The sequence below is a fragment of the Hypanus sabinus genome, chromosome 22 (assembly GCF_030144855.1).
Source record: "Hypanus sabinus isolate sHypSab1 chromosome 22, sHypSab1.hap1, whole genome shotgun sequence".
NCBI classification, from domain to species: Eukaryota; Metazoa; Chordata; class Chondrichthyes; order Myliobatiformes; family Dasyatidae; genus Hypanus; species Hypanus sabinus.
The window spans coordinates 58,907,314-58,919,876 of NC_082727.1; the positions used below are offsets into that span (position 1 = coordinate 58,907,314).

The 12,563-nt window shown below is 41.2% G+C and overlaps 1 protein-coding gene across 30 annotated transcripts in view; it reads left to right on the forward strand.

The window, feature by feature from the left end:
- tcf7l2 (transcription factor 7 like 2) overlaps positions 1–12,563 on the forward strand; it is a 193,231-nt gene that overhangs the window by 160,237 nt on the left and 20,431 nt on the right. For 24 of the 30 annotated variants that reach the window (XM_059947867.1, XM_059947861.1, XM_059947869.1 and 21 more), the window contains one exon: positions 12,073–12,175. In XM_059947867.1, the coding sequence (XP_059803850.1) occupies positions 12,073–12,175 (103 nt within the window). The remainder of the gene's footprint in view (positions 1–12,072; positions 12,176–12,563) is intronic. The other 6 variants (XM_059947871.1, XM_059947857.1, XM_059947866.1 and 3 more) reach the window with 1 other exon arrangement.

The following is a 12,563-nucleotide window of genomic DNA, read 5'->3' on the forward strand; positions in this document are numbered from 1 at the left end:
TTTTTATGACGTGGACCAATACTAATAAGCAAGGGGTCAGTGGACCTCAGTTTGGTAACCCCTGCACACAATCTAGAGCAGGTGTTCTTAATGATTTTATAACATGGTCCAATACCGTTAAGCAAAGGGTCCATGGACTCCAGGTTGAGAACCCCTGATCTGGAGCATCGGACCATGGAAACCAGAGGAGAACAGTTAGATTTGTAGATGCCCAAGACCACCTAGTTGGAAATTACAGGTGTCTTAGAAGATAAACGTCTTCTGAGATAGAGAAAATTAAGGGTGGGTAGGGATGCAGACATGGAAAGATTTAGAAACAAAGATAAGGTTGCTAAAATTAAAGCTTTGTATGAATTTGAAGCCATGAAGTAAGAAAAATCTTTTTACCAGAGAATACTCAGATAAAAATGACCCTTGCTTTATGTGTGTCCTCTCAGGAAATCTTCCTGGATCACAATTTTCCATAATGTGAAGCCTTGTCAGCTGGGCATATGTCAAGACAAAGGTTTTTAAAAAATAAATTCTATGAAAGCGAATTTTATTTCAAACCTTTGGGTACTGACTTTTAAATTCTATAAGGTGAATTTCTGTTACTCAGGCAGCCATAACACAGGCCTTACCTGAACATCTATTTAGTAGTTGGTCCATTCAGTGAAAGGTGAAATGTGAGAGAACTGGTAGATTGTTTGCTGCCTATCTGTATTTAAGATGGAGAGCTTCCACAGACCAATTGGCACAACATTGGTGAAGGAATCTCTGCTAAACGAATATTGGGGGCGGGGGGCAGCAGCCTAAAAACAAAGAAGAATAATGAATTCAAAGCTGAGATCAAACAGGTGGAATCAAGCTTACGAGGGTGATCAACAGCATAGATTTCAAGAAGGGGATTATGTATAATCTTGTTCAAAAATGAAAGCAATTTAACTGGCCTTATGGCCTTCTCTTGTATTCTCAGCTGAAAGCCACTGTAGGTCGGAGGGTATGATGGGGATATGTGAGTGGTGCATTTTGGAACACAGGCATAGTCTTGAGTTCATAGAGAGCAGAACAATGGAGTGTACTGCAGCAGTCAACTTGAGTTTGATGTGGGTTTCATCATTCAGATTATGTACATATAATGCAACCTTGAGATTCTTCTCCTTACAGGCAGCCACCAAACAAAGAAACCCAATGAACCCATTAATAAAAAGACCATCAGGCACCCAATGTACAGAGAGAGAGAGAGAGAGAGAGAAAAACAATCATTGTGTAAATAATAAAGTAAGCAAACAGCTTTCAGAGTGAAAGTGAGTCCATATACGCGAGACTTGGAGCAGGTCTCAGCTTCAACCTCAGTTCAACACAGAACTGAGTAAACATCACAGGCAGTGAGCAGAACCAGCCCATAATTGGCAGATAAGGCTGAATGGGGGTGATTGGATATATTTTAACAATAAGAACTTGGGTCCTGAAGCGTTAACATTCTTTTTCTTTCTACACATACTGTCTGACCTCCTGAGTTCTCACAGCATTTTCTGGTTTTACTTCAGACTTCAAACATCTGCACAGTTTTTAAAAAAAAAATTCCATTTGCTGTTAAACTGTCTTGGTATCAGACAGCTGCCAAGAAGAGAACTGGATATAGTTTGGTGTTTGCTTTTTATGGAGATGTTTTGTGCTCATCTGATTGGAATATGATGGAAAGATGGGTGGTAGGGCGAGATGAGTATCAAAGAAGCGAGCATCAGCAAGCTTTTGCTTGTAAGCCAAGGGGAACCATGAGAAAGAAATGACAGGTTTTAAGCAGGTAATTTGTGACCAATTTGTAAAACTTGAGCTTGTGGTCACCAGGTTAGTTCATGCTCAAGGTAGATACAGATTGGCCCATTTCTTCCTCTTTGGTTAACACAGGGGAAAGAAAAAGAGTGTTAATTAGTTCTTTTAATGTGCGAAATATCTACATATCGAGTATTCATTCTGCCTTGTATTACACCAGGGGACGGCAACGTTCACCACTGAAAGAGCCAATATGGACCCATTTCCCACAGAAAAGAAAACACTGGGAGCCACAAAACCCGTTTGACATTTAAAATGAAATAACACTGCATACAACGGTTTTTTTGCCTTTATGCTATGTATAAACAAACTATAATGTGTTGCATTTATGAAATTGATGAACTCCTGCAGAGAAAACGAAATTACATTTCTGCATGCAACAAAAGCATATTGAACTCCGAAAAAAAGACGTTGGGTTGAAGGTTATTACATAGGTAGCCTACCTTGGATCGAAGAATTAAAAGAAAGCGCGCACTGGCGAGTGTCAGGCATTGGCAGTGGTGATGTATATTAATAGCGATAAAAAACACGTATCGGTGTAGCGCTACACGCAGCGCTAAAATAAAGACACTGCAGTCAAAGGTAACTTTATTTGAACTAAACAGCCTTGATTTAAAGCCTCCCTCAACCCGTCCCCGTGGGCGCGGATGCTCCAAAAGACACATACTCACAAACCCCCGTAGGCTATCTCCCTTAGCCGGAACGGTGGCTAATTGTGAGCCGGTTCGGATGTGCCAGGAAATGCGGTCTCCACAACGTTTTTAGATTGTACAAGATCACCATAATCTTCAAATTTTGAATTACATTTCAAAAACTAACAAACTATGGGGAGCCGCAGCACAGAGATCAAAGAGTCGCATGCGGCTCCGGAGCCGCGGGTTGCCAACCCTTGTATTACACCCATTGTTCATATGAGGTCTCTGGTACTGTGACATAGGCATTTTGCTTGCTTGCTGATCCTTGGTGCTATTTTAACTTTGTTTTCAGGCTACAGTTTAATGCAAGAAGCCCGTATATGTGAGGTTAAACCACTTTTCAGTGTCTTAGCCATTAGGTCTGTCTACATGTGCATATCCCATATGATCAAATGGACTCCACGTTCACTTCATATGAAGATTTAGTCTCGACCAGCTCTTACTTCTTTTTTACACACTTTAATTTTTAAGAACTTAATTTGAATCGATTTCCTTGCCAGTTAGCATAAGGCCTTTTACCTACACAACATAAATCACAATAATGACCTGGGAAATGCCAAGTGACTGGTAGCTGGTCAGATTCTTGCACTGCTATGAGGCAAGTTGGGCAGCACAACGCTTTACAGTACCAGTGAACCGGGTTCAATTCCCACCGCTGCCTGTAATGAGTTTGTATGTTCTCCCCTTGACCGCATAGGTTTCCTCCAGGTGCTCTGGTTTCCTCCTGCTGTCCAAAGATGTACCAGTTGGTAGGTTAATTGTCCTAAGATTAGGCTAGTATTAAATCAGGCGATTGCTGGGCAGCACAACTTGAAGGGCTGGAAGGGCCTATTCTTTGCTGTATCTCAATAAATAAATAGTCCTTCAAAGGATTTTAATTATTTTGGGATACGTGTAAAACATTTGGGGTGGGGAATCCAATTTACTGCACTGGAGAAGTTTTAAGGCAGTCTCTAATTGCACCACTCCAAAGCTGCTCACTTCATGAAGCATTATACTGTAATCCAACAGCGACTTGCACTTTCACAGAATCCCCTAAAGCTAAAAGGAGACCATATTTTGTACTGGTCACAGACAATTAAGCCTAACACCCAACTTGCCCTCTGTTTGGGCTGGTGGTGGCTGTTCATTTTTGCATTGTTAAAGTTGATCTTCGATCTTATCTGCAGTATATTGCTCGGTTCTGTTTAATTCATGAGAGGAGAAAGGTCATTACTAGTTTTGTTTGAACCATTTTCCAAGAAGATGCCATGGAAGAGCTCCCCTGTATTCTTCACTTGACACCAATCCAGATCATTGTGCAGCATTTTAAGCCCCATGTCAAGCTATGTTTGAGTGCAGTGGTCTTCAATTATAATAGTTACAGATTGTAAGTAAGTCCCTGTTAGACTTAAAGCCAAAGGTCAATGTCCAGTACCAACTGTGGCAAATCAATTTGAACCATTGGGGTCGTTGACACATGAATGTTTAATTCAAGTGGAGTGGAGAATCGAGACTGGCAATTTACTTGGTGCCTTGCTCAAACTCTTCTTCAGGCAGTGCAGTAACTTATTATGATAATATAGGATAGAGCATGGAATTTGGGCATGTTAATCAGTTCCCTGTTTTTGGCTTGGACATCAGGGATTTTTTTTTCCGGCCCTTTGAGTCATGCTGCCTAGCATCCCACTTATTTAACCCTAGCCGAATCACAGGACAATTTCCAGTGACCACTTAACCTACTAATCAGTACATCTTTGGACTTTGGGAGGAAATCAGAGCACCCGGAGAAAGCCCACTCGAACATAGGTAGGAACATACAGATTTGCTTCCAGTAGATACCAGAATTGAACTCTAAACTCTGACACCTGGAGCTGGAAAAGCATCATGCTAACCACTGTGCTACCATGGGCCCTGCCTTTCTCTGCCCTATGAATCATATCAGTTTAGAAGTTTATATGAATATGACAAGTCCATAAGTTCAGCTGCCCTGGAAGTTGAATTATGTGCACAAGGGGATAAATAAGACCTCAGCCCGCAGCTTTGGTGAGAATATGAGCCAAGAGCATTATATGGCAAAGGGCTTCCTCGGCCTGTCACTGTCCATTTTGTGTTCATTTGTATTTGTCTCATCTTTACCCTTTTTAGTTCCATGAGTGTCCACAGCCAGAGAATACTGTGCTCAAACAGTCATTCCTTCTATGTGCAGATGGTAGTTGGGTAAATTAGGAGTGTGTTATAATTGATGCTGATCCTTTCCACCTGTTTTTCACTTTTACCACCAGCCACGATGGTGGCCGATGAACACAACCCCACTGTGGGACTTTGGCGACGAGATTAGAGCGGCGCTGTTACAGGGAGTCAGAGTTCGGAGTTCAGTCTTACTCTGTAAGAGGTCTTTGTGTATCCTCCCTCTGGGTTTTCTCCGGGTGCTACAGTTTCCACCCACAGTCCGGAGACATACCTGTTAGTAGGATAGTTAGTCATTTGTAAATGGTCCTGTTATTAGGCCAGAGTTAAATCGGAGTTGTCGAGTGCTGGGTAGTGCGACTCAAAGGCCCAAAGGGACATATTCTGTACTGTATCAATAAATTAGCGAACAAACAATCAGACAAACTTACAGCACGTGTCCATCCTTCCCCTGAAGGAAAGGCTAGACTAGAAACTTCAATGTGATTGCTTGTGACTCAGTACCACAGGAAGTGTCAATAGCTCCCCTGGGCCATGGAGGAAGCTACTTTAATCGAGTTAAAACCTTGCCACTTGAGTTGATGATGCAGCTCAGTCCATGCATTTTCCCGCTTGCTAGCTTTTCTTTCCCCCCCCCAACCTTGCCTCCATTCATTTTCCTTGCTCATGCATGCTGCTTATCTAATTTCTTACTGCGCTTTTTTAAAAAAAAATCAACCCCAAGCTGGGTATCAGAAAGGAAAAAAATCACCTTAAATTTAGGACCGTTACTGTGGAGGCATTATAAAATGTATATTGTGCCTTTAAGTGAAAAGTCTAGAGAAGGAAGCAGTCGTTTGTTGCAACTAATTAAGCCATTTTCTGCCTGCATGATAAATAAGTTCCCTCACCGTTTTCATATCAATAATTAACACCACACAGGAGCTGTCGAATTGAATTTCGAACATTTATTCTGGCCTCATGCGGCCTTGACTGCCCTGGCTGCACCCAGGTGAACATTATTGTGTTACAAACTGTGATGCTTAATGACACTAGGCAAGAGGAGGAGGAGGATGCTGAATTGTTTGTGGGGAAAATGTGGTTTATTGTCTCTTGTTGACCCCTTCCTTATGCACTGCGATTTATTTGGGGGCATAAACAGCCTCCTAGTGAATCAAGTTGCTTCATAGTGTACAATGTGCAGTCTGCACAACATACAATATGTGAGGTCAAAAAATTGGTACTATATGGTACATAATGTGTGAAATTGGTATCAGAACTGCAGTAAGGTATTTTAGGCCCTCAATAATACAACAGAGTTGAAGGGCTTTGAGAGAATCGCTTTGTAACGTGATAAAATTGATTCAGTAGCGGGAATTAACTATGGAAATACTTCATGGTATGGCATTTGGAATAGGGCTATTCATCCATTAAATTTGTAGTTCTTGTTTTCTTGCCTGACTTCTGGGTCGCTACATTATCTATCCAATGGTGAAAGGACTGGATAGGGTGGATGTGAGAGGATGTTTCCTATGGTGGGGGTATCCAGAACTAGAGGTAACAGCCTCAGAATTGAGGGGTGTCCTTTTAGGGCAGAGGTAAGGAGGAATTTTTTTTAGCCTAAGTGGTTGAACCTGTGGAATGCTCTATCACAGACTGCAGTGGAAGCCAAGTCCATGCATATATTTAAGACAAAAGTTGATTGTTTCTTGATCAGTCAGGGCATCAAAGGATATGACGAGAAGGCAGGTGTGTAGAGTTGAATGGGATCTGGGAATAGCCATGAGGGAATAGCAGAGCAGACTTGATGGGCTGAATGGCCTAATGTCTTGTGGTCTAAATCAGTTGTTTTTGTTGACCAACTTTTTGTACTTCAGTGTGAACTATGAAGCATATTCACTAATGTTCAACGTTCTACATAGTCCAGACGTGAGACACTCTGCAGGACATCAATTGTTGGTGATTTGGTTGTATTGCCTGGCTGTTACAATGAGACGTTTAGTCTGGTGCCTCTGTGTGATTACCCAGTTGTTTCACACGTCTGTCTGCAGTGGATACTGCCCAGTCCATCACAGGTAAAGCCCTCCTCATCATCGAGCACATTGACACGAAATATTGTCACAGGAAAGCAGCATCCATCATCAAGGACTTACATTAGGCTATGCTGTCTTCTCATGGCTGCCATCAGGAAGAAGTTACAGGAGCCTCAGGACTCACACCACCAGGTTCAGGAACAGTCATCACTCCTCAACCATTAGGCTCTTGGACCAGCACGGATAACTTCACACAACTTCACTTTCCCCCTCACTGAACTGTTACATCAACCTATGGACTCACTTTCAAGGTCTTTTCATCTCATGTTCTTGATATTTAATACTTTTTTTTATTTCTTTTTGTATTTGCACAGCTTGTTTGTCCATCTGCTGGCTGCATTGATTCTGTAATATGTTTTTTGTAATATATTGAGCATACTTGCAAGAAAATGAAACGTGGGTTGTATATGTATGTACTTTGATAATAAAATTTACTTTGAACTTAAGTCTGCTGCCTCTTTATCATCGTCCAGTCATTTCACTTGTAGAAATGGTCAGAAATGCAGCTTTATGTTAGAATCTTTATGTTCCTGTTAGGGTGAAAGGAAAGGTTAAAGGTTTGAGAGCACCATGGTTTTCAAGGGATATTAGAAATTTGGTTCAGAAAAGGAGGGATGTCTACAATAGATATAGGCAGCATGGAGTAAAGGAATTGCTCGAGGAATATAAAGAATGTAAAAGGCATCTTAAGAAAGAGATTAGAAAAGCTAAAAGAAGATACGAGGTTGGTTTGGCAAATAAGGTGAAAGTAAATCCGAAAGGTTTCTACAGTTATATTAAAAGCAAGAGGATAGTGAGGGATAAAATTGGCACCTTAGAGAATCAGAGTGGTCAGCTATGTGTGGAACCGAAGGAGATGGGAGAGATTTTGAATGATTTCTTCTCTTCGGTATTCACTAAGGAGAAGGATATTGAATTGTCTAAGGTGTGGGAAACAAGTAAGGAAGTTATGGAACCTATGACAATTAAAGAGGTGGAGGTACAGGCGCTTTTAAGAAATTTAAAAGTGGATAAATCTCTGGGTCCTGACAGGATATTCCCCAGGACCTTGAGGGAAGTTTGTGTAGAAATAGCAGGAGCTCTGACAGAGATCTTTAATATGTCATTAGAAATGGGGATTGTGCCGGAGGATTGGCGTATTGCTGATGTGGTTCCATTGTTTAAAAAGGGTTCTAGAAGGAAGCCTAGCAATTATAGACCTGTCAGTTTGACATCAGTGGTGGGTAAATTAATGGAAAGTATTCTTAGAGATAGTATTTATAATTATCTGGATAGACAGGATCTGATTAGAAGTAGCCAGCATGGATTTGTGCGTGGAAGGTCATGTTTGACAAACCTTATTGAATTTTTTGAAGAAGTTACGAGGAATGTTGACGAGGGTAAGGCAGTGGATGTAGTTTATATGGACTTCAGCAAAGCCTTTGACAAAGTTCCACATGGAAGGTTAGTTAAGAAGGTTCAGTCGTTAGGTATTAATGCTGGAGTAATAAAATGGATTCAACAGTGGCTAGATGGGAGATGCCAGAGAGTAGTGGTGGATAATTGTTTATCGGGATGGAGGCCGGTGACTAGCGGGGTGCCTCAGGGATCTGTTTTGGGCCCAATGTTGTTTGTAATATACATAAATGATCTGGATGATGGGGTGGTAAATTGGATTAGTAAGTATGCCGATGATACTAAGGTAGGAGGTGTTGTGGATAATGAGGTGGGTTTTCAAAGCTTGCAGGGAGATTTATGCCCGTTAGAAGAATGGGCTGAACGTTGGCAGATGGAGTTTAATGCTGAGAAGTGTGAGGTTCTACATTTTGGCAGGAATAATCCAAATAGAACATACAGAGTAAATGGTAGGGCATTGAGGAATGCAGAGGAACAGAGAGATCTAGGAATAACTGTGCATAGTTCCCTGAAAGTGGAGTCTCATGTAGATAGGGTGGTGAAGAGGGCTTTTGGAACACTGGCCTTTATAAATCAAAGCATTGAGTACAGAAGTTGGGATGTAATGCTAAAGTTGTACAAGGCATTGGTAAGGCCAAATTTGGAATATTGTGTGCAGTTCTGGTCACCGAATTATAGGAAAGGTATCAATAAATTAGAGAGAGTGCAGAGACGATTTACTAGGATGTTACCTGGGTTTCAGCAATTAAGTTGCAGAGAAAGGTTGAACAAGTTAGGTCTCTATTCATTGGAGCGTAGAAGGTTGAGGGGGGATTTGATCGAGGTATTTAAAATTTTGAGAGGGATAGATAGAGTTGACGTGAACAGGCTGTTTCCATTGAGAGTAGGGGAGATTCAAACTAGAGGACATGATTTGAGAGTTAGGGGGCAGAAGTTTAAGGGAAACACGAGAGGGTATTTCTTTACTCAAAGACTGATAGCTGTGTGGAATGAGCTTCCTGTAGAAGTAGTAGAGGCCAGTTCAGTTGTGTCATTTAAGGTAAAATTGGATAGGTATATGGACAGGAAAGGAGTGGAGGGTTATGGGCTGAGTGCGGGTAGGTGGGACTAGGTGAGATTAAGGGTTCGGCACGGACTAGGAGGGCCAAGATGGCCTGTTTCCGTGCTGTGATTGTTATATGGTTATATATGTTCAATCTTCCATTGTGCCATGTCGTATGTCATGGGTGATCATGGTCTTTGACCGTGATTACTCTTGGCAATTTTTTTTTTACAGAAGTGGTTTGCCACTGCTGTCTTCTGGGCAGTGTCTTTACAGGACAGGTGACCCCAGCCATTGCCTGGCATCAGTGGTCGCATAACCAGGCCTTGTGATGTGCACCGGCTGCTCATATGACCATCCACCACCTGCTCCCTTGGCGTCACATGACCCTGATTGGGAGGAGGGGTCTCTACACCTTGCCCCAAGGGTGACCTGCTGTCTAGCAGAGGGATGGAGTGCCTCTAGTAGAGACAGAATTAACTTAATGTATATTCTAATAAAATACATTGTGGATGGTAGAAATCTGAGCTAAAAATGGTAGATGCTGGAAAGAATCAACAGGAAAAGTCTTTTAGCTGGTGTGGTAACTCTGGTTCTCTTTCAATGATGCTGTTTCATCTGCTATCTGTTTCCAGTACTTTCTCTTTATATGCCATGCAAATGTCAGGCATTTTGAAAAACAATATATTGCTGTCTAGAAATATGAGATTAAAACTGAAAATGCATAGCATGTCAGGCAGGGTTGTGGAGGGAGAAACTGATTGAACACTTCAAAGTGATGCCCTTTCCTCAATAAGGTAGAGGGGCTGGAGGTACGAGGTGGCAGTGAGGGAAAGGAAAATAGTAAGCAAAATTAAACTTGAACGATGGTTTGTGATGGTAGGAGACAAGGAGAAGAATGGTGGATCCAGAGGATGACTAGTTGATAATTGTGGAACCAGTATCTGAATTGATTTAATTTGTTTGAGAATGGAAAACTGGAAAGTGCCCAGCTGTGAGATGAGATATTGCTTCTTGATGTCTCGTTGCGGTGCTTTATAAAATATAACTAATTATCACGTTGTGTGGTCACCTGGACAGTAGTAGTTGTGAAACCTTCAGCTCCAGGGCAGATGTCATCAGCGGAGTTTTGCAGCTAATTGTGTGATGTACTGATGTTTTTTTTTGTGTGCATCACACATTAAATGACCTTGATAAATGTACTAATGGTGGGCAGAAGTTGACCCTTAATAAGTTAAGGGTATTAAAAGGTCTAATGAAAGTTTTTTTTCTTTCAAAGTAACGACAAAGATTACTGGGAAAAGGGAATAGGTTGACCAAATCCAGTAGAAGGATTGCTGTTTGTGTTGAATGTAGGACCTACTACCAAGCAGATAAGATATGGAGGCTGTGAGACGAAGTTTCTAGAGTATGAATGGGGACGGCACATGCATCAATCCAGGCTGTGGGGGAGAAAAGCAAAGATCCCACCAATTTGATAGTTATGGACTTCTGCACATTTTGAAACCAAATGTTACAGACAGTCAACAAAAATAGGAGCTGAGAAAGTGAATTAGGAATGAAACAATTGCTCTGTGGAATTGAACTGGGAAGTTCATCCTCTCCTAGTGTAACTCCCCTGTCATCTATCTTGTGTGTAATAGTGTACACAGGACTTACTGCAGACTCCCTAATAGTGATCAGATTGATGAGAAACCTAGCCTTTGTTGTCCGTGTACTGTAAACCACGAGTACATGGTCAGGAACTATGACAGAAGTCCCCAATGGGATACAAAGTTAATTCTGACTGGCCAGTGCAGAATAGGAATGGGCACTGTCCAAAACTACTCTGTTTTAGCTCTCCACACCCCCCCCCCCCCCCCCACCACTGCCATCCATGACTTCTGCCTCCTCCCCTCTAAGTGTGTGTGTGTTATTTGGCTTCTAGTGGGAGAAGACCACGAAAGCTATTTCTTTTTCCCACCACTGCCTGTAAGACATTGTTATGTTCTTCCTTTGACTGTGTGAGTTTCCTCCTGGTGCTCTGGTTTCCTCCCACAGTTCAAAAATGTACAGGTTGGTAGGTTAATTGGTCAATGTAAAACTGTCCCATGATTAGGCTGAGATTAAATCGGGGGTTGCTGGGTGGTGCAGATTGAAGGACGAGAAGAGCCTGCCCTGTGCTGTATCTCAAAAAATAAATAAATATCCCGATTTAGCAACTTTTGACACGTTTTTGATATGGCAAATTGAGCACCTTACAGTATGACAAAAAAGCTGAAATCCAATTTCTTGGCTAGGGTGTCGCCAACTCAGCATATATCCTGTATGATGAGTTGGAGCTGATGAAACCACCTCTCCCCGCCACTTCTTATGAGAGTGATCAGATTTAGAATGGGGCTAGTATGTCCATACTTGTGTTACAAGAGGTATTAAAAGAACAAATTTGTGATACAATTTGCAAAAGTACTGAATGAATTCCTACAGAGCTAAATGCCATGGAAAGGGTCAAATGAAACTAGACTGTTTTATGGGAAAACTCTTTAATTCAGATTTGTGTGAGAGTTCACTCAATGTTAAAAGGGCTGGTCACTCACTATATATAAAATATGTATAGGAATTATGTAAATGCATTTTACTTTGAATTCTAATTGTTGAGTTATTGAGGCACAAATAGTCTCTGATCTTAATATTTAATAAAAGTTGCCAAAATTATTCTTAAATGTTGAGCCTTTACCAATAAGGTGTAAAATCCAGGTTGGTGAAGGCTTGGCTTGCATTAATTTTAACAGTTGGCAACTGAAAATTAAATGGACAATGGCATATCTAGACATAACTATGCTAGGAACTTTTTTTGTGTCCTTCACTTTTGAGTGTAAACTTCTGTTTCTGCATTTATTTCTAGGAATTCCTAGACCCCCGCATCCGTCAGACATTTCTCCCTACTACCCACTCTCACCTGGTACCGTTGGCCAAATCCCCCATCCACTAGGATGGTTAGTACCACAGTAAGCAGTTCCATTTCTTTTTTCTTTTTATTCCTTTTAATTCTTGTAGAATTTTGTATGTTACTGTGTTGTCCAATTATTGTAATGAGCTGTGATTGGCTACTGGGTACCCACATATTTATTTGGGCTTCTCCCTTGGCAACTCCTGTCAACACTGGTTACTATGACAAAAGGCTACAAATTAAGGACTGTTAATTTAATGTTTTCTTACTGAGTTCTAAATACCAAAAGAGGCCCAAAGCAGAACAGCGGCTCTTTGATTTGATGTATTTTATTTTGGTATAAATTTACATTCATTATTGCTTTCCTTTGGATCTGTAGCCCTCAATTATTGTGATGGCTCCATTAAAGCAAATGCCGCTTCTTCTTTAATTATCACAACAAAACA